This window comes from Parasteatoda tepidariorum, chromosome 7, assembly GCF_043381705.1.
Source record: "Parasteatoda tepidariorum isolate YZ-2023 chromosome 7, CAS_Ptep_4.0, whole genome shotgun sequence".
Taxonomy (NCBI): Eukaryota; Metazoa; Arthropoda; class Arachnida; order Araneae; family Theridiidae; genus Parasteatoda; species Parasteatoda tepidariorum.
The window spans coordinates 89,966,732-89,990,730 of NC_092210.1; the positions used below are offsets into that span (position 1 = coordinate 89,966,732).

Here is a 23,999-nt window from a genome sequence, read left to right on the forward strand (position 1 = left end):
CACAAATTTGTTTATCTTCATTATTGTTTTGCTAATCGAATAAAACCTTCCCAGGGGGGGGGGGAGAAAGACAGATGTAAACAAACTAAGTTTTGTCTTCGGCAGACGCTTGTTCCTTTATTCGTCCGAAATAAATATTCAGCAGTAAAAGCTAAATACGAAATATTTGTATGTTGCCCCTCTCATTTAGTTGCAGCAATTGCTGTTTATTTTTGAAAATTTAATTTTTTTTATTTATTATAATTTTTCAGTGTTGAGCACAATCTTGTATGTCTTTACAATTTAAGAACTCCTTGAAAAAGTTTTTTTGCAATAACGGACCCTATTTGCACAAATTCACAAAAGCGGAACCTGGTTGAACGAATGTGACTTACCGTTTATTTTATATTCACAAATTACGAGTCATTTTTTCACAATTTTACAAAAACGGACCTTTCACAAAATGTCTGGACAGACCCTTGAACATACAAATATTTAGTATTTAGCCAATACTGCCGAAAGCAGAATATTAATTTCGGACGAATAAAGGAAGAAGCGTCTGCTGAAGACAAAACTTAGTTCGTCTTTCTTTCCCCCCACTCCCCTGGGAAGGGTTTATTCGATTAACATAACAATAATGAAGATAAACAAATTTGTGAAGGGTCTTTTTCTATTTATATATATATATATATATATATATATAGAAAAGGAGGAAAAATAATTAATAATAATAATAAAAATACGTGAAAAAGAAATTATCCCGTAAAAAAAAGGAAAAAAATAATGAAAATGTCGATTTTTTTTCCGGATTTTTATTAATTTTTTTCCTTTTTTTTTGATTTTTCTGGATTTTTATTATTTTTATTATTATTTCTTTCTTTTTCCCTTTTTTGCATTGTTCTGTAATATTTTCCATGTTTTCTCTACTTTTTGAATGATAACGATGTGTGGGGAAGAGTGTGGAGAGTGAGGAAATCCAATCCAAGGAATAGGCATCCGATGCCTATTCTATTCACAATGGAGTGTACCTTTTTTATATTGTAGATTGTTACTGTTAGAAATAGTTGAATCGTGTAAATGAGTCACATTATACATTGACAAAATGTGTTAAAATGCGTTATTATCCTCTTCTATTTAGAGCTACTCATACATATGTGAAAGACAAATTGAACAGAACAGAAAATAACAATATATTTTTGAATGCACGTCCACCTAGTATTTTGAAACAAACTTTTGAAAGTGACATTTCAATTTTAGATTTGATGAGATGGCTGTAATAAAATGGTATTTCTCTGAAGAAATACTAAACTTTCGATGAGCGTTAGATTTTATTTCCTATGGAAAGACAAGAGTGGCTATTTAAGGCAACCTTTTTATCACAACTATCAAAAGTGAATAATAAGCTTTTGTTTTAAATGATCCCTCCTCTTTTGACCCTTTTTTCTTTTAAACCCTTTCTTTCTTTTTTTTCTTTTTTTTTAGTCCTTGTAACAAATAAAAGCTTGCATTATAATTGCAGCTAAGTATAGAGGCCGTTCGATTGGCTCAAGTGTCTCAGAAAGAAAAGAAAAATCTTTTTTTTTTATTGCTTTTTCAAAACAGTCATTATTTAATGTGTTTTAAGGAACTATTGAATTATTAATAAAACTCAGCAAATTGCATTAATATGTTTTAGATGAGACAAATTAAAAACTTAGAACGTATTCACGTTTCTTGACTTACAATAGAATTTATCAACATACGTAATGAGATTTAAAAAAAAAATCAGAGCACTAAATAAAATGCTTTTTTTTAAAATGCTCATAACTAACATCTGATCATCTGAGAAACAAATGAAATAATGTGTAAGAGTAGATCCTATTATTTACCATTTTTTATAGTACTATGTTCATCAAACAAGAGCACTTTTTTAAAAAAGACGAAAAAAAAATCTTGTAAAAGTGAACCTTTTATTTACGAGGAACAGAGTTTTTCTTTTTTTTTATTCCTGCAAAATGTAGAAAATGACCTGCTTGTAAAGAAAGTTATTTTCTCTGAATTCATCCCCAGATAGATATATTTTATTTTAGGATCAATAAAAATACTTTCTTTGTTACATTAAATGCCTCCGAAGCAATTTTCAGCATAAAATTTGTTCATGAACAGGGGTCTGTTTAGAAGAAATTTGGGTCCGTTAACGGACCCTTCACAAAATATCTTTTCTTAAAAACGGACCCTTCACAAAATATTTTAACTTAAAAACGGACCCTTCACAAAATGATTTTTCTTTTAATCGGGCCCTTCACGAATTTGTTTATCTTCATTATTATTTTGTTAATCGAATAAACCCTTTCCAGGGCAGAAAACAAGAAAGATGGATGTAAACGAATTAAGTTTTGTCTTCGGCAGACGATTCTTCCATTATTCGTCCGAAATTAATATTCTGCGTTCAGCAGTATAGGCTAAATACCAAATATTTGTATGTTGCATCTCTAATTTAGAAGCAGCAATTGTTGTTTATTTTTTAAAATTTAATTTTTTTAATTATAATTTTACAGTGTTGAGCATAATCTTGTATGTCTTTACAATTTAAAAACTCCTTGAAAAAGTTTTTTTTTGCAATAACGGACCCTATTTGCACAAATTCATAAAAGCGGACCCTGGTTGAAAGAATGTGAGTAATTTTTTCACAATTTCGCGAAAAACGGACCTTTCACAAAATGTCTGGACAGACCCCTGATGAATGAAACGTCACTAAAGCTCGTGGAATGTATATTTCATACGCCACAATGCATTCCTATTTTAATAGAATGAAATCTCACTGCGAAATCAATAACTTTGTAACATAAAAGTGTTTTTAAAAAAATCATCGTTTTATTTTATGAAGACAAAAATATGAAGATAAAATCTAGAACAAATATTACATATAATCGTTCTTAAATTTAAAAAAAAAAAAAAAACGAATTATCGAGACATATATTGATGAGTGTTCTTCAGTATTTATTGAAAAAGGATCTATTATATGTTATGTTTCAGTTAAGGGCAAAATGAACGGTCAAAAGTTGGCCAGACACAACAAGTGGCGATTAAAAAATAGTCTGCCACTTTTTTAGTAGAAAATGCACACACGTGCATTTTATTATTATTTTTTTTAGTATTTATTGAATTATATTTTTATACTATTCCTTCTTTATTGCACGCTTGTTTTTTTTTTTAATTTTTCTGAATTTTCGAAATGAATCTTGCAATGCTTTTAAAAAATACTTCCAGAAAAGTGTTATTTAATTGTTTAAAACTTCCAATTTTATTTTGAAAGTCTTAAAAAAATCTACAACTGTCCAAAGGGCAAAATATACATTTATTGTAGTTTTATGTTTTGTCAATCATAAAGAATTGAACGGGATTTGAAAGATTTGCATTTGAAAAAAGAATAGACCTCATCGAAAAAATAAAAGATGAAAAAGCACCTAAAGAGGACATAAATACGGCGAATTTTTTCTAGAGTCAATTTAAATCCCCAGAACAACACAAATAGTTCTCTTGAAGTAATAAATATTTGTGATCCCTGTGACCTATTTGGACTTTCCCCGACTAACGTTTCTCATACTTTTCTGCAAGATGCTTTTAATAACTAGGTACTAGGTTATTAATTAAATTTAAAGTAACGTTGTGTTTACAAAGAAAAGACTATTTGGATATAATAAAATTGTATGCATTTTTTGAAAATGAATATGCCATATTTTTTTATTCTAATATCATGGGCTATAATCTCACATTTTGTGAAAGGAAAACACACTCATTATTTCTTTTTTTTTGCATTTAGTAAATCATCATCACATGAAAATCGTAAAATCAGAGAAAGAAAGGAAAACCAATTTTTTTTCCCCCAAAAGGAAATTAAAAACTTCACGAGTTCCCGTCTGATGGTACCTTTTGAATATAATTGTGGAGGAAAAAATATCTCAAGCATTTCTGCTGAAAAGAAATTTTTTGCTTCAATATTCTTTATTTTTAATTTTTCTTTCTTTATTTTTTATTCATCTTTCATTTTAAAAAAAGAATCAAAAAATTAAGATCATTTTTTTCCTTTCCGATGCGCGAAAAAGGCATCTTTTAAATATAATTTTAGAGAAAAAAATTTCGAAAATTTTTGCAGAAAAGAAAACTGAAACTTTTTACTTTCTAAAGAGAAATTCTATCTGCAAGAACTCTGTAACATTCTGCGACAATGTCGCCGTGATTCTGCTAAGGGGGAGCCAAGGATATAAAAATTTAATGTCACAAACCCCGTGGCAGAATCGTGGTGACACAGCGACATTGTCGCAGAGCGTTACCGAGTTCTTGCAGAAAGAGTTCTCCTTTGTGGAGTAAAATATTTTGGTTTTCTTTTCTGCTGAAATTTTCGAAAGATTTTTTCTTTTCTTCAGAATTATATTTAAAAGTTGCCTTTCTCGCACATCAAAGGAGTGAGAAAAAAATGCTTGTGATTTTTCGATTTTCATTTCAGAATAATGAAAAATGAAGAGTAATGAAATAAAATAAAAAAATGTTTTTCTTTATTCTGCGGATATTTTTTATGCAGTATTACTATCGACTTTCACGTAGCTTTTAAAATCCGATATTTTCAATAGGATATTATTTATTACAACCTCTAATTGAAAACGCGCATTTTGAAGAGTTCGCGCGTCGTACATCTTTTTTTTCGGTAGTAACTACTAAGGATTTCACGATTTTTTTATTATTATTTTAATGTGATGATGAATAGCAAAATTCGAAAAAGGAAATAGTGTGTTTTTTCCCTTACAAAATGCGAGAATATCGCCCAAAATTTTAGAATAAAAAAATTACATATTCAATTAAAAAAATTATTTTATTCGAAGTTGACGCTTCTGTTACTTTAAATTAGTAACGTGTATATTTGATATTTTAATAAATATCTCGCAGGAAGATATTAGTAATAGAGAGTTATGTCGCAGAAAGCCGGGAAAAAATTCTGCCCCAGCGCTTGCGTACAATGATTATATTTTATAGAGAAATTTATATTTTGAAAAGAATGGACCGCCACAAGAGATCCTCGAATATAAATTTCATTTTAGATGAATTTTATGATAGAAGTCTACTGTTTAAAATGTCACTTTAATTCAAAATGTCTCCAAAATGATTAAGATGAGGTCAACAACCGCCGGTCAGTTTCGTCCCTTCGTACGGAAGTATCCGTTCCGGTCAGTGGTTCCTATCACCCACAAACAAATTGGATCGCATTGTCTGAATATGTCGCCGAGAATACCAATGAGTGTCTTATCATCTCTTACCCCACGGTATCAGTTTCAATAAATTTTAGGTTCTTAATTATCCATTGTTAATTATTGTATGTCTTGATAACAGCTTTAAATAATGTCTGGCATTCAAACACCGAATGGAATAGTGTATAGAGCAATGAAGTTTGTCTGAGTTAATTCATTAAAGATCACAGTTAAGAAAAAATATATTCACAACCGGTGTAAAAGCCAGAATTTTGAATGCATTGTGTCATGATGTATGTCATTTTGTGGGATGCCTGGATCAGAGTCAATACGGTTAATGCTGGTTGTGGATGACGCTGTCCTTAATTGGTGAAAGGCAACATGTCGACATTCTGTAGAGCATATTGGGTTACTACTGCAGTATGAAGACAATAGTGTTATCCTGTTGGAAAATACCCCTTTAGAATGCTTCTCATGAATGGCAACAAAACAGGTTGAATCATCAGGTTGACGTTTGTAGTCAAGGTGCGTGGAACAGCCACTAGAGTGCACCGGCTGTCATAAGAAATTGCTCCCCAGACCTATAACGCCAGGTGTAGGCCCAGTGTGTCTAGGCGGAGAATAGTCGGCGCTTAACTGGCCTCCTTCCAACGGCTATCACTGGCACCCATGCAGAACCGACTTTCATCAGAAAACATAATAGATCTCAAATTCTGTCTTCCGGTGAGCTCTAACTCGATACCACCCACCTCTTATATGGCAGTAGTTTGGAGTGAGTGCTACAGGGCATCTCGCTCGGACCTGTACTTGAATTAGCCGATTTGCAACAGTTCTTTGTGTCACTGGAGTGCCAACTGCAGCTCGAATTTCTGACTCCGTACGGCGGTCTTCCCTCCGAGTAGTGCCTTGTGGCCGCCCAGAACCCAGTCTCCTTGAATCAGTTCCTTCCCTTGACCACTGCTGCCAACTATCATGCACAATGAGGCCGGGATAACCTGGTTGGTAGGGCACTGGGCCCATGTCCAAGAGTTCGTGGGTTCGATCCCCGTCGGATGAAGACTCACCTTGTAGTAAATGGAGACTGATGAACGTTGCATTTGTCGAGTCGCAAAGTCCTCCATGTTCCCATGACAAATCAATACCTCTGGGGGTACTGATCCAGGAGTTTCCTTGTCCTCTGGATAGGTTCAAAATGACAAGGAGTTGAAGATTAGTAGTCGTGAGCGCAAAGGCTGTTAAACGACGTATATTAAATATGAAATCATGCACAATGGATACTTTTCTCTCCAGTCTTTCTGCAATATCGCAGAAAGAAAATCCACCTTCTCGCACCCCCAATTACACGTTTCGAAGTCAGTGAGTTGTTGTTGTTAATGGCTTCTTCGTCTTCTTAAATACAACTAACAATAACTGAGTATATCAAAATAACAATTACGAACACGTTTTTAAAGCAGATTTGCATGTTCACGCTTATGCGCGAAATTTGAATAATCTTTCAGTTGTATAATTATACTATAGAATAACTATATGATTCGGCCCAAAAGCGCCACATTAGACATGATTGAGCTAACTAAGGATCGTTTTAAAAGCGCATTTGTGAATGCGATTCTATTCATTTTCGTGTTTCAAACTTGCATTTTAAAACGTGTCACACAGTATAATCATTTGCTGGTTTTTTTGCCGTTTTAGTTTTATTATAAGTCGGTGGTTAATAAATGGTCATAAATGTGTTCTTAAGGAACAACTCATAATAAAAGTCCAAAAAATGAGTGCAGTTTTAAAGTAAAATATTATTGAATGGCAATTTATGGTTGAATTAAAAAATAATTATATGATTTCCATTGATGTGTATGCTATCCTGAGTAGGATATCGTTATTAAAGTTATATTTATGCAACATTTTTTTATACTAACAAGATGTATTTAATTATATATGTTGACGTTAACATGCGCATTACCTAGTTGATCTAGGTCAGTGTTTCCCAAACATTTGACTTTTGTGTACCCCTTCTAAATTTTTTTGTAACGCTGTGTACCACTAATACGAAATGAATGTATTTTTTAGAGTAAAAAAATTGCCCAAAAGTTAAAAATCACAACTGGCTGTTGATACCCCTAATTATTAACTGTTAACTCTGCTAAAAATGGCCCATAGAAAAATACGTAATTGTGAATTTTCATGGCAAGCTTTGTTTTTAAATAAAATTTTGTGAAATTTTCGTTTGTTGCAAGATATTTCGCATAAGAAAGCGTACCCCAGCTTAACTGTTCCCGTACCCCTGGGGGTACGCGTACCACACTTTGGGAAACACTGATCTAGTTCAACGCTTTTAACAAGTATAGTGCGATACATGTAAAATGCACTACCGCCACCCCATCATTATTTGAGATATAAAGTATCTTAGATTCTCGATTCATTTTTTGAGACAAAATTATGCAAATACAGTTTTAAATAGTTAGTTAAATAGTATACAATTGCCTGCAGTTAGATGTATGCTAAGTATCTTTGTTTCTATTTTTATCCCCGCTAAACTGTTCCCGTACCCTTGGGGGTACGCGTATCACACTTTGGGAAACACTGATCTAGGTCATTCGGTTAAGGTGCGTAATCATGAAATTCTACGCAGCTCTGTATGGTTACTTTCTCTTAACTAATTCCTTTAAACTTGATTCTTAAGATATTGAAAAACAAATGAATTTCTTTTTTGTGGCAATAATATTTTCAACCGTTTCTCGGTAATAAAGTGATTGATTCCATCAACTAGTGTTGATTGTAGTAAGATAGCAGAAAATTTATACTACAGTAAAACCCCGTTATAGTTAACGAACCTCCCGTGCCTTGCTATACACTTATTGTATCATTTTTGTGGATATAGTGAACTAAAAGACGAGAGGAAATTGGAATGAATGAACTTTTTTCTGTCTTCGACTGATTTTTTCTTTCTTCCTTTTTTGGGTCATTTTGAAATTTCTTCTAAAAATTGGAATATTTTGAAATTTAAAGCTATCTATTGAGGTGGAATGTAGCCATGAGCATTTTTTTCTTGTTTGCTCCTTCTATCTCAGTTTCTATTCAGTAAATAAAGGCCATCCCTCAATTTTTTAAATAAAAGTTCAGACATAAAAAATGAAGTCATAAAAAATAAAAGTCAACACATTTTCTGTTACATTGTTTTTTTAATCATTTTTGTATTTCTTTTTATTGTTCATTTATTTAAATAATGTGTCATAAAAGGGAGCAGTTCGGAAAAATGAGTTGAAATTGTTCGCAGTATGGGTATAGTGAACTCCCGGTTATAGTGAATCGAAATTTCGGTCCCTTGAAGGTTCACTATAGCGAGGTTCAACTGTATAATATTTTAATCTAAACGTTATTTCAGTGAAGATTTAATTTTACACTTGAGATTTCTACACATATTTTACTTCATCTTTGTTAGTTGTTATCAAACAATAAACAAGATTTACGTCGTTTTTATTTTTAAAACTAAAGTGAAATATGCGAAATAACTTGTAGTTTGCAGAAATGCTTTAAATTTCTTTTTTTTCTTCTTTCTTCTTTTTTATGGTTTTGATGATTATTTTTTATATTTTTAGCTTCACCGACTCACATAGATGATTTATGTCCATAGCATTTATGGATGGGATGCCGGACATCGGGACATCGTCTGATGTCATGGTAAGCGATGACCAGTTGACCACCGCCCTTCAACAACTCCTGGTTTCAGTTGAAAAAGGTAAATATATTTATTTCTTGTTCATTAAGGGAAGGAAACTAAGCTACTTTTACGAGGGTTGCTATTTATATTTCTGGCCTTGTTGCTAGGCGACCGCAGACGATTTTAATCGAAAGTTTGATATTTTTAAACATAAATTCAGCAGTCGATTTACCATTATAGCTTCATTTGTGTTGTTGAAATGGAATTGAATCGTGAACATTTTCGTGCCATTATTTTTCATAACTTTCGACGTGGATTATCAAGACAAGAGTGCTTCGATGAACTTAATTCTTTATTCAGCGATAAAGCGCCATCCTACAGCACTGTAAAAAATTGGTATAACGAATTTAATCGTGGTCGATGTTCGATCCAGGACGAATCCCGTGCAGGTCGTCCAAAATCCGTTGTTGTGCCAGAAAAGATCGATGCTGTGCGTGAACTGATAAAGCAAGATCGTCATGTGACATACCGTGAGATAGAGGCGTCTTTGGACATTAGTATGACTAGCATCAATAAAATATTGCATGAACATTTGAGCGTAAAAAAAATTTGTTCGCGTTGGATCCCGCATAATCTGACAAACGCTCAAAAAAAGGCTCGTGTCGATTGGTGCAAGGAAATGTTGGAAAAATACGTTCAAGGTACATCAAAGGCTGTGTATAACATCTACACAGGTGACGAATCATGGATCTATGCATATGAGCCGGAAACAAAACAGCAATCAACTGTATGGGTCTTCCAAGACGAGGCAAAACCAACAAAAGTTGTTCGAGGAAGAAGCACATCGAAACAAATGATTGCCTGTTTCTTCGGCATTAACGGTCATGTGGCAACAGTGGCGTTAGAGCAACGCAGGACGGTCAATTCTGAATGGTACACGACCATTTGTTTGCCAGAAGTCATCGGAGAAATTCGAAAAAAGCAGAAGAACAGGCGAATCATTCTTCATCATGACAATGCGAGCTCTCACACATCGACTCAAACAAAGGCATTTCTGACGGAGCGAAAGATCGAACTGATGGGTCATCCGCCGTACAGCCCTGATTTGGCACCCAATGACTTCTTCTTATTCCCACACATCAAAAATAAATTACGTGGACAACGATTTTCGACCCCCGAAGAAGCGGTTGATGCATTCAAAACGCATGTTTTGGAGTTACCTCAATCGGACTGGAAAAAGTGCTTTGAAAATTGGTTCAAACGCATGCAAAAGTGTATTGATCATCATGGAGAATATTTTGAAAAACAATAAAACCAATTTCGATCCTACATATTTGTTTTTTCATTATTAGGCCAGAAATATAAATAGCAACCCTCGTAAAACAAGTGGCCACGTTTTAAGCGTTTCAATAAATTTAATAATGTAAGGCATTTCTCAAAAAAAATTTTTTTGACCAGCATTTGATATATTTAGTCATAAAGGGGCGATCTTTAATTTTGCCTATATATGAAAGATCAAAACTTTTTGAAATAGTATAGTTTTATTTTAATGCAAAATTTAAACTAACACACAAAAAAAAATTACTTTTTGCATCGAATAAAGAAGGATCAATTATTACTATTGACAACAGAATGACTCCTGAAATAAAAATCCGTTTCTGTCTATGGACTGAGAAGATTTATTAAATCTAAACTTCTTTCTAGAAAAACAAAGTTCTTAATCTACAAAACTCTTGTCAGGCCAGTCTTGACCTCCTACGCTTCTGAGGCTTGGATAATGACAAAACTGGAGGAAAATTGTATCGCAATACTTGAGAAAGATTTTCCGGAGTTTACTTGGTTGAGTAAATGAAAACAATAACTGGAGAAGGAGATTTAACTTTGAACTGTACAAGATTTATAAACAACCTGATATTATTAAATAGATAAGAATAAATAGAATGAATTGGATGTCCCACGTGATTCGAATGAGTGACGACAGTACAATAAAATAAAAAAAAAATGCTGCTTTCTAAACCCACTGGAACGAGAAAGCGGGGAAGGCCGCGGTTGATATTTGGTAACTCGGTGGAGTCCGATTTTCTTGCAAATAATGAAAAGAATTGGAGATCAAAGATGAATCGGAAGGCATTATGGAGAAATCTTCGGAGGAAGGCAGTGACCCACATTGGGCTGTCTGGCCAACTATGATGATGAACAAAGCCTGTGGTATGTTTGAACTTGTATTCTTTTTCTGGGTGTTTTACTAACTTTGCTTAATTTGAAAATTTTGCCGTTAGCAACACTGATGGATCTAAACCATTTTTTGATGAGTAAATTATTTATATCCGAACTTCCATTGAGAGCGAATCCAGTGACATGTTGAAAATAATAAGCGTCAAAATATTACCAACGCATAATAATAGTGTTTTTTTCAAGGTACATTTTGAAGTAAACATTGTACCCAGTCAAATCAATCGAAAGAATATTCTTAAAGAGAACGTTTTTAACACTTGAATCATTTTTGGGGAAGATTTAGATTGATAATTAATTATTTCTTTCTTAATGACAGATTGTTAATAACAAATAGAATGTTACATAAAAATTCCGTTAAAGGAATCCCAAAATCTTTTATTGCATTAACACAAACTGAGGAAATATGAAGTATGGTAAAAAGTAGTAGAATATGGTAAAATTTTCTGGCTCAGCATTTCTGTAATTTTTATCAAAGCTTTATGGTAATGATTTTGGTAAAATGATCAATAAAATAAGGTTTTTATAATACATTAGGGTAATTTTATCATGGTACCTCAAAGCATCACAGAAAAGCTACTCGATTCAATTTACTTTTCAGTTTTATAATTTTTCATAAATGAGTAGTAAAACGGAGTTTCCGGTAAACCATTACCATATGAACGGAAAGAATTATCAAGATGTTTTGTTTTTTAAATGTCCCTCTGTATTGAATTGTTTTTCTTTTTCCTGTATCGGATTTTTCAGCTTTTAGTTAATTCCTTATTTATTCCTTTAGTTAATTGGCTTATTTATTGTTCAACAATTTATTTATTGTTTAATAATTGAAAAATGTTTAATTTACGTAATTAATGAAGTGTTTTGATCCAATTTTAGTTTTATTTTATAATTTAGAATAATTATAGAAATCAAGTATTATAAATAATATTAAGATTATATTATTTATATTAAGAAATAATATTAAGAAAGATTGAAAAGTAAGTCAATACTTTTAAAAAATAAATTAATGAATAGTTTGTGGATGAAGCGAACTTTGTAATGTTTTTCCCCTCAAATTTCGCTATCCTTTTTTTTAATATGAAAAGAAAATTATATCTCAATATTAAAGCAGTTTTTATGTTTCTTAATAATATATAAAGTTAATTTCTAAATTATATCTTACAGGTCGGTTAAGAAAGTTCAATAACTTTCTCAAGTTTCTAATTTTGTGTCTCAAAAACTGATAGTTTTTTTTTTTAAATGAAGTAAATTAATATTAGTCATAGTTTGCATCACTGCAAACTGTCCAGACATTTAAAAAAAAAAAATGCAAAATTTATAATAATATCAAAAGTTAAGTAATTGTAAGGAAACTTTGATTATTCAAAATACAATGATTTAATGTAAATTAAAAACTATTCGTTACTAACTCCAATTTATGTGTTCGTGAGAACAGATAAATTTACTTAACCTAGTTAAAGGCACATTCATAGCAAAGTTGATTGCATTTCGATTCAAGTTAGTTTAGCTTGATTATATAATGATTAAACTAAATTATCTAGTTAGTTTATCTTCAATTTTTTGTTAAAAGGACAATAATCTACTATCATTTTATTTTTAAAGTAAAATCCATGGATTCAGTGCAATAATTTTTTAAAATATCCTCCTTGAAAAAAAAAGGTTTTTCTTTCAATATATATTAGTGGTTACCAACTGGCGGCCTGCGAACTAAAATATATTAGTTGTCATTTTTTAGGACAATTTTCGTAGAAAAGTCTATATGGATTTAAAATACTTTTCTTTCGTTTTAAAGAACGTAATTTCTTCGTTTCTGTAAAATTTAACATACCAACGGTGCAAAAAAAATTATTTCTCTGGTTTTGCATCCAAGAAAATATTTATTCAAATTCAAAAATAATCGTTTAGGTTGCTCTTTATTTTTTTCCCGTTTTTTTTGTATTTTGTGAACATAATTTAGCCAGGGGTCTGTTTAGAAGAAATTTGGGTCCGTTATCGGACCCTTCACAAAATATCTTTTCATAAAAACGGACCCTTCACAAAATATTTTAACTTAAAAACGGACCCTTCACAAAATGATTTTTGTTTTAATCGGACCCTTCACAAATTTGTTTATCTTCATTATTATTTTGTTAATCGAATAAACCCTTTCCAGGGCAGAAGACAAGAAAGATGGATGTAAACGAATTAAGTTTTGTCTTCGGCAGACGATTCTTCCATTATTCGTCCGAAATTAATATTCTGCGTTCAGCAGTATAGGCTAAATACCAAATATTTGTATGTTGCATCTCTAATTTAGAAGGAGCAATTGTTGTTCATTTTTTAAAATTTAATTTTTTTAATTATAATTTTACAGTGTTGAGCATAATCTTGTATGTCTTTACAATTTAAAAACTTCTTGAAAAAGTTTTTTTTTGCAATAACGGACCCTATTTGCACACATTCATAAAAGCGGACCCTGGTTGGAAGAATGTGAGTAATTTTTTCACAATTTCACGAAAAACGGACCTTTCACAGAATGTCTGGACAGACCCCTGTTAGCATGTGCGTATCAGAAATTTTCTCGAAGAAATTCTCCCATTTAACTTTTTGAAACCACTCATTTTGAATGAAATTATTTACATTTGTAAATTGTAAAGCGTATAAAAGAGGGAATGAATATTATGTTTTATTTAAATTCCTTGAATTGAATATCGCGTGAGCGAAAAAGAAAAAAAAAATAATTTCAGATGCTCGAGAATTTTCTTTGTTGTTATAATTCCTAAAAAGTCAAAAAAATTTCTAATTTATCACAGAATTAAATTTAAAAGAAGAATACAAAATCTTGCTACCAAGTTTCTGATTAGGAGAAGATTCAAAATGATATGTTATTTTGCTTTTTAATATTAAAAATCTGACTTTAATCTTTAATATTTAATGAATATTTGCTGATTATTTTATCCATTCAATCAAGAATCATAAAGTCCGATCATTTGACCGGCTATGGTAAAATAATAGATATAGAATAAGTGTTGGTATGTTTAGTGTAAAAAATCTTATTGCATGCTATACAAAAAACTGCTAATTGCATAAATGTATTTTGTCAGATTCACGCTTTGTGTCTTAAATTGTGACACAAAAGAGTTCACCATTTATGTGAAAATCATATTTAGAATTTTCCTCTGAGGATGGGCGTTTAGAATCTTTTTATATCTTTGCAATTCATGGAAACTGCTGTTATGATAGTTGGATATCCATTTATAGATAAGATATACGAGGGACCGATCAAATATGACGTCAGCATATTCCTCAAAAAAAAAGAATCCTAAATTTTTACTATTTATTTGAATATTTCTCTAGTTATCTGAATTTAGGATTAAACTGAAATAAAAGAACAAAAACAAATATAAGTTTTTCAAATCTAGAGTCGAATATTTTTAAATTCTTGTCATGTTTTCTTCTGTTCCCTAACTCTTGACCTCTGAAATTATTCGAAAAATTTTTTTCCTACTCCTTAATTTAAACTTTTTCACTTGTAATTTTTTACTAAATTTTTTTTGCAATTTAATATATTTTTTAAAAATAAGTGTTTTAATGTCTTACGTAAGCAAAAAAAGCAAATCACAAATTCATTAGACGCTTACGTAGCATTTAAATGGCTCATCAACAATAAATTCACATTCATCACTCGAAATCAGTTACAAAAGTTTCCTACACATATCACTGTAATGTAAACCAATCATTTATAGCACACAGCGTATCATCAATGTTACTCGCAATCTCTTTTTTTATCTAAAATAACTTTAACCCCCCCCCCNAACTTTAACCCCCCCCCCCAGCAAAAGTTTCTAGTGGTTACCGTTCGAACTGTTCTTCTACTCATTTCATTTTATACTCATATAGTGGACTCAAATTTCCGTTTTACAAGTATTTTATGATTTTTAATTAAAAATGAAATAATACGCATCATTAAAGAGTGTTCAAAATGAATTTATTTTCTGGAATGAATATAAACGGGAGCACGTCAAGCAGTTGCCCCAAAATTATAAAATTTAAATGCCCTTTAAAAATGATGAACATCTAAAAAATTGAAATGACAAACAAAATGACAAATTCATTGTAGACAGGCTTCTTTATGTGAAGAATATTTTGAATGGTTAATAAGGAGAAATTCGTTGTAAGGAGATTGTATTTAGTTCGTAAATATCTCATAAAGCAAATTATGTACTATCGCAATCACTTTTTCCCAACAATACTGCTGCTAAGAAATACTTTTTCGTAAAATGAAATCTCGTTTATAGTGGATTTTCGACTGGGTCCACTCTATAGAGACTGTATTTACAGGGTACTCCTGGAAAGTAATGGATTTTGGTATTGAACAAAATTTGTCATGAAATGTCATGATTTTAATATTTTTTTTAAATTGTGGAAAGTTATGGAATTAGGTCGCTGAAAAATCTCATTTTAAAATGGAATCCCCCCTACCCCCAATTTCGCAGCGTACCATATATCTGAATTCGTAATAAAAACCTAACTCACAGTCATATTTTATTAAAATATAAAATGCTTTTATTACGTTCTTTAAAAATGATGGTGTTCTTTCAAGAAATGAAAGAAAGAGCATCATTTCTGGAGTGAATTATCTTTTAAACTTCTGTGATTTAAGAATTTTTTTTATTTATTATTTTTTATTTTATCAATTTAAAATTCTAGCTGAACCAAGCCAGTCATTGGCAAATGTTTTTTAATTCCGAAATGAGAACAGAAAAATCACTAATATTTCTCTCCTTTTCCATGAACAAGAAAATTTTCTTTAGAATATAATTCTGCAGAGGAAAAAAAAAGAGAAAAAAAAGTTTGCCTTTGTATTTTTTTCCAGCTATTTTATTCCTTCAACTCTTTCTTTTACTCTGTTTTTTAAGTATAAAATTTATAAATATGAAGATGCAGAATATAACAGTTTTGGTTATACTAATCATTTCATTTATTGTTATGATAATTCTTTTTTAAATTTAGTGTTGTGTTTTTCTCGGAGAAAATAGTAACTTTGGTAAGTCATGAAAAATTGATTGATCATGATTTATTCATGAAAAGTCATGGATTTGAAAATCTAAAATGTAGCAGATACCCTGTATTTAATTTGGACTTTATCTTTGAACAGGTATAGAGCGTCTGGAACTAAATGGTATCTTCAAGTCCGTTCAAGACACAAGATGTTGCAACACAAAGGATAGTTCCGTCCAGACCAGTGACCATCCATCGCTAGAATGTCTCTCCAAGGAGGTTTCAGTGGTCACACCGAACAATGAAGCAACATCACAATTGTGTAAGTCACTCTTCATATACTAAATATTAGTCTTTGTACATGTTCACATCTTCATATTCTGAAAAAGTTATCTGCATTACTTTCGCTCGGAAGCGCCATTTTTTTTTTTTTACTCTTTCTTTCTATGTAAATTCATAAACCATCGTATATACAATTGCGCAAAACACGTCTGCAGTTCCACAAATAGCAAACCCCCCCAATCAAATATTGGTAAACTGCCAATCGCAGCAGCAGATTATTATTATTTTTTGCTTTGTTTCTGGCCGAATAAAAACGTGATAAAGCATAACGTATGGACGAATTCTGCTATGCCCGAGTATACTCGGGATAACAAATATATGCGCATACCCGAGTTAATTCGGGATAATCAGGGAATCGGTTAATAGACAGCATCCAATCGAAACAACTTTAATCTGCGTTTTATTTTAAAACAAATGAGCCCATTATTTCTCAATTCCAAGTTTTAAGAAGTATATTTGAAAAGATTGATAAAATTTAACTAAAAATATATCCTAACTTAGCTAATTATTTTTCATTTCATCAGAAAAAACTAACAAAAATTAGACATCAAATAATCATCCTTTTGTTCGATAGCAATCGGAACTAAACAAATTGTCGATGGTCAGTTTTTCTATAACTGAAGCGTCTTAGAATGTAATGGAATTTCGTTAAGCCATGAAAAATTCTTGGAATGAGTCACGGAAGGTCATGAAAAGTCATGAATTGGAAAATCTAAAATGTAGCAGATAGGGGAGAGTGGGGTCAATTGTANTAATTAATATGCAATACAGTAAATAAGCGAAGAGATATTTTATAAAAGTATTTAATGAAAAATAATAACAGCGAAATATATGCGTTTGCGAAGCGTTCTATTTACATCTCTGAATGTTGCCACCTTTTTTTATGAAAGTTAAACTATTCTCTGAAATAATAAAATTAGACTTATGTATTTAATGAAAAATAATAACAGCGAAATATATGCGTTTGCGAAGCGTTCTATTTACATATCTGAATGTTGCCACCTTTTTTTATGAAAGTTAAACTATTCTCTGAAATAATAAAATTAGACTTATGCGAACCTTACATATAAATAGGTTTTTATTTAAATATAAAAAAAATCACCTGATATTTTTTTAAAAATTCCAGTGTAACCAATTGTAATTTTAATTTTCATTAATTTTAAAGTAATTATTAATTTTAAAATAAAATGGAATGAGCAACTCTATATTGAATATTTTTAAAATAGATGAGTGTATAAAGGAAGTATCGTATTTCTATTTTTTTTCCATCTATTTTAAACACATTTAACAAAATCTATTTTAAAACTGCACTTGAACTGGTCTTTTATGTTGACGTCAATGAGGAGAGAGAGAAAGCATTTTTATAAAAGTTCGATCCTTAAACATGTAGAGAAAGAACAATGTGGAGGCCTCATTGTCCTTCACACAAACATGTAAGATGAATCGCTCAAAGACAGAACAAAATGATGAACAATACAGAGACAGTCAAACCCCGCTATAGTGAACCTTCAAGGAACTTAAATTTCTATTCACTATAACCGAAATTTCACTCTATCCATACTGCAAACAATTTTAACTCATTTTTTCCGAACTATTCCCTTTTATGACACATTAATTAAATGAATGACCCATAAAAAGAAATACAAAAACGATTAAAAAACAATATGCAGTAACTTTTATTTTTCATAACTCTTCGTCTTGAGTACAAAAAATTAAGAGATGTTCTTTATTGAGGAATGGGAAACTGAGATGGCAAACAAGAAAAAAATGTCTATGGCTTCATTCCACTGAATAGATGGTTTTAAAAATCGATATATGTATTTTATGTAAAAATTTCAAAATAACTGAAAAATTAAGAAAAAAAATCACATTTTTAAAAAATCGGATTTCTTTGTAACTTTTTGACCGATTTCCTACAAATAAAAAAGGTTATTTCTTTAAGTTGAAGTAAAAATTTATTTAACTTAAAATTCAAATTTTTTCGACTATTTGCAAATAAAATAATAATAAATCATTTTTTGCATAGACTTGTCTTCGAATAAACACATTTTATAATTGTATGCAAACAATTTTCGATTCGAAGTCCGCAGAAAGTAGAATTAACGTTGAGGTGTCCGAACTTTCAACCGCTTTCTTGTCCTAACCACCGAACGTGGCTTCTGCTCTGATTTTGAGAGTCAGGAATCTATCGCGGTTATGCTTCTTATGAGAAAGCGCGTTTTTCTGTCTGATTTCTTAACTTAGATTATCATCTGCACTTAATTTGGTAACAAATATGAGGTCACCCTCCTTAAACCATTAAGTTTGAATACTAATGCCGGAGATTTTTTAAGTACTACCTATTTGTATTTATTTTTAACGTATTGCATTACAATGTTAACCAACGTAAACAAGTGTAAACCGGTTTCAGTCGCTCAAAAACAATATAGTATCACCTGAGAATTAAAATTTTTGTTAGAATCTTATAGTGCGAATTTAGAATCTATAGTTAGAATCTATTAGAATCTTATAAAATGGCCAGGGACTGTATATATATATATATATATCTTCTTAGGGACTGTTTTTTGGGAATAGTGAGGAAAAATAAATCACGTAAAATTGTTGATTTTTCTTCAGGTATAACGAAAATAAAAAATAATAAAGTTGTGACAATTAAATTAATTATTGAAGCTGTGACAAATAATATATAACAGATATTGTTTCATTAGCATTGAACAACTAAAAAATGGAGTCACCTATTTATTGTAAGACAATTAATCGTTTGACAGTGATTGAGCTGTGAACATGATTCGTCATTTGACGGAGAATATGATTTTATTTGCATTCGTATTTGATCGTAAAAAAAATGTTTAACTATCATCTTTCTCAACAGCATTCTCCAGTAAATCAAGGAGAGCTGAAATTTGTGGATTCAATTCATCTTGGAAAGAGTGATTAGTCTTTTGTTCCAGAATCAGTGACTTTAATTTTGTGACTGTATTTAAGGTTAGAGGCGACGACCACATTACAATTTCTTTCACATGATTCCAGTCATCATCAGTAAGTGATTGCTTCAGGAGCAGAAACTTTTTGATTCTTTCCTCAGATTGTATAATTTCGTTTTTGTATCTCTTCGTTTCATTGATATTATCAAAAGATACATTCAAAAGCAAGGTGGCACTTTCAAGAAAACCTTTACTCAGTGCGTACTCTATACATCTACGACAAATAAGTCGAAATTCTGCAATGTTTTCGAGAGAAGACAAGTTGTAGTTTATGAATTTTTGCAACACATCGTCTTCTCTTTTTGAGACAATGAACGGCATGTCTATGAAGCGCTTGAAAAAATAATTATCCCATTTTTTCAAAAAGTTTGCTTTAAAATGGTGAATTTCCTGTCTCGTCTCGAAATACCAATTCAGGAACTGGTCCACACGCTCATAATTGGACAAAAATATTAATGTCAAGTAGATAGCATACGGAGATGATATTGTTGTCTTAAATGTTCCAATTCGTACAGATTGATAAGCCCATCTCAAGAAAGATTCAACTGCTTGGATATTGCCATCCCATATCCACTCAATACAAATGTGCCAATGTCTAAGTCTAATAAGCCACGATATTATCGGTCTATCTTGCGTTCCTTGCTCTAGAAGTTTGCTTTTATATGGATAACATTCTGGTGGCAATGTAGATTTTGATAATAACATGTGGAGTGAATGCAGATTGCTTGAGTAAATAGCATGCTTAAATTCAGGCAGACCAAACATAAAGCAGGTAAATAGTGTAATCTCTTCTTCGGAAGCATCATTTAATATCGTAACAGCCATGCTCAGATTTTCTAATTCCAGCAAATAGAACAACACTTCCTTGCAATGAAATTCATTTTTTAGAAGTGATCGTCTTAGCCTTAAAGGACTGGCACTCCATATTTCTTCAAACATTATCATTTCATTTCCCCTTTTACTCATGTTAGAACCTATATTTAGCATTATGCATGGATAAATGTCTTCTTGAAGATTATCCAATAGTTCAAAAATAGTGGACAAGAATATTCTTTGATATGGCCAACTTTCGAACAAAAACACTAATACGTGAGAATNTGATAATTTGGAATGAAAATAGTTTTTTGAGAGAGTGTTGATTCGTGCATCCAATAACTCTACCCGATTTTTCAAAGCTATTAAAATATATTGGAATTCTAAAATAAATAACTGCGTTCTATCAAAACAAACATTTTATTATAAAACTTTAGAACAACTATCTTTTTACATTGCCACTCAAAATTATTAATAAACACTGGATAATATTGCGTTAATGACACTTTTATCTAATGACGTCATAAACAATCGTTTGCATAAAGTTTAGTTCATAATAATCATATATAATCGTTTGCATAACTAATCGTTCGCTCTTTTTATAGCTTTACGTAACAAGTGTGAGATTTTTTTTTTTTTTTTTTTGGAATGGCGATGCTATAATTTTGTTGTTGAGTTAATAAATCCTCCTTTTTGTAAACGTAATAGTAGAGTTTTCTTAATTATTTAATTCGAAGTCCAGTGAGTTTTATTTGAGGTCAATTTGTATTTTGTATTTTTTGACAGCATTATTAAAAATTATTACCTTTTCACATACATGCGTTCTCAATTTTGATTGGCTGTTTTGTGCGTTACTAACCAGAAGTCTTCTGTGATTGGCTATGTGTTATCATTCCACTCTCTTCTTATATATAAAGATATATATATATATATGTATATTCATTCTAAACGTTTAAATTACGTAAAATGAATAATGAAGTTTTTTTTATATCTGCATCCTACTTATTGTACAACAGTTCATTAATCAAGTAATGCTTAATTTCAGAGGGCCCCCACCCCCCCCAAGTACTTCCCAAAACTACGCAACTGTAGCAGATCCTGTCCAGTACGTGAAGATCAAAAGTTATCCAAAATGTTTTTTTTTTCGCACTGTACTTAGGTAATATTTAAATGATCCCTCAACAAGGAAGGTAGAACTTTCTAGAAGAAAAATGAATCGCACAGTCTTGTGAATGAAGTTTTTCAATAAAGGAAATAATTTCGTAATTATTATCTTATGAAATTGCGTTAAAGCATTATTGCGAGCGAGGATGATTTGGAGAGCGAAAAACAATAATTTGCGGGAAATAGAAATTACGTAGTTTTCAGGAACATTAGTCGTAAAAAAAAATTATTCAGTCTTTAAAATGGTAACCCCTTTTGGTAATTATAAACATCAGTATTGGAACTGAAAAGCATTGCTTTAGGGTTATTATTCAAATTCATCTGAGAATAGAAAACTAAATAAAACGAATAAAGTTTTTCGACCACCCACATGAAAGTTTATTAAAGAAAGATAGAATTTCTCGAAAACCCGATTCGAAAAGATGATAAAATCTGGTTAGGGAATCATTTCTCATGAATCCCTCTTTTTCAAAACAAAAATCACACATTTTAAATTCCACTATTTTCATGACCTTTTGTTATGCTTGAAGTTTATTACTTGAAATTCTATTCCAATTTTTACAATTTTTTATTGTAAACAATGCTGCTTACTATTTATTTATTTAGTTAGTTAAAGCGTTTGACGCAGTCTTAAGTCAGATACGATATGGAATTACTCACATTCTATAAAATTTAAAAAATGAAATTATCTATTTTATTAAATGATTTTAATAGATTTTTACTTAAGAAATGTTTTAAGTTCTTACCTCGTGATTATTTCCTTTCATCAGAATTATATTTTTTTCAAAGAAAATAAATAGCACATACAAAACGAAAAAAAAAAAACGCAAGATTTTGGAAACTATTAATTAATAAAATGTATTTAGATTAAAAAACTTAATAATAAATAAAATTTCCCACGGTATAAGAATCATATGATATGAAATTACTCACATTCTATAAAATTAAAAAATCATATTATTTTTATTAAATAATTTAATAGATTTTTGCTTAAGAAATGATCTTATCATTATTTCTTTCCATTAACTCCTCAGAATTATATTCTTTTCAAAGAAAATAAACCACACATACAAGAATAAAATAAACACGCGTGGCACGAACCAGCATCACCCCAATGTAGGAGTTCGGACTGATGTGTGAGGATCCAACACACGAATAGCAGCTTGTTTTGATTGTTTGTTCATGAACCATCAGGAATAGCAACTTGTTTTGATATTCATGAGCCCCAACAAGACTTCCGATTAAACCATCATGGATATGAATAGTTGGAACCATCATGGATTGTTGGTCCATCAGAATGAACTTCTCCTGATGGTTAACCATCATAGTATTAAAGTAACATTTTCGTCATGGAATGATGGAAGTTTATTGGCATATCAAAAACCATCAACTCATAATGTAAAATGTTGGATGAAGGTGACCATCAATTGATATCGAACCATCATGAATCTCACTGATCTCAACACAAACCATCAAAATGTTTTGACGGAACCATTAGGAATTTTGACTTGGACAATTCTGATTGACTAATAAAATGCAGATAAAACGTTGTTAAATTTAGTGAGAAATAGTTATAGTGACTTTCTCTATAATTAGTATTAATCACTTCGGAGTGAAATGCATATTAAAAACGTCATTGACGGGGATTTTCACAGAAATAGTAATAATCTAAGTCTATACATGATTTCCGAATCCCATTTATGATTAGACAATAAGTTTTTATCATTATTATATCATATAATAAAATTTCATATTTAACACAATAGCGTTAAAAAAAAAACGTGGCATGTTTCTTCGATTTAAAATATTTCATTTGCAAATCGAAGAATTTGAAATTTAATCTATAATTGTATACATAATCTCATTATATAGAGATATTTATTTTCGAATAGAAAATAAAATTAATTCAGAATAAACAATTAAAATATTTCTTCTTAAGTTTCAAAAATAAGTTTGTTTTTATTTTAAATTATTATAGTTTATTAAATTATAAGGATGAAGGGTTGTACGTTTATTAATATATTTTAATGAAATTATGATCGAATTGATACTGTAGATATATTATTATTGATTCACATTTGAGTAAGAAACGAAAATTTTTTCTCGAACAAAAATAAATTAATGTTTCTTAATTATGTATATTACTTGGTATATGGATTAAATACGCGTATGGATTAAATGAACATTGAGGCTCCAGCGGAATAACGAATCTAAAAACTGTTTCTACCTCATGATTATTTCCTACCATCAGAAATATATTCTTTTCAAAGAAAATAAATGGCACATATCAAACGTAAAAAACACAAGATTTAGGAAACTATTAATTAATATAATGCAGTTAGACTAAAAAACTTAAAACTAAATAAAAATTTCTTACGCCATCAGAATCATATGATATGAAACTAATATTAAAATAAAAACGAAATTATAAAAACACATCTAGAAATAAGCACATGGGCAGAAAGAGGCTACTCTTGACGTACTTCCGTGAAACGAATAAGTAGGGTGTGTGGGTAAGGTAGGGGAATTGACGTCACTTCTGCCTCTTCAAAACCTCTACTCCCTAACTGCTCGCTTAAAATCGAAGAAAAAATGTTCACACAAAAGAATAAATCTTTAATATATATA

At 30.8% G+C, this 23,999-nt stretch overlaps 1 protein-coding gene across 2 annotated transcripts in view; it reads left to right on the forward strand.

The window, feature by feature from the left end:
* LOC107444770 (puratrophin-1) overlaps window positions 1-23,999 on the forward strand; it is a 259,571-nt gene that overhangs the window by 61,523 nt on the left and 174,049 nt on the right. For both annotated transcript variants that reach the window (XM_071182930.1, XM_071182931.1), the window contains exons 2-3: window positions 8,795-8,934; window positions 16,226-16,390. In XM_071182930.1, the coding sequence (XP_071039031.1) occupies window positions 8,820-8,934; window positions 16,226-16,390 (280 nt within the window). In that variant the 5' untranslated portion in view covers window positions 8,795-8,819. The remainder of the gene's footprint in view (window positions 1-8,794; window positions 8,935-16,225; window positions 16,391-23,999) is intronic.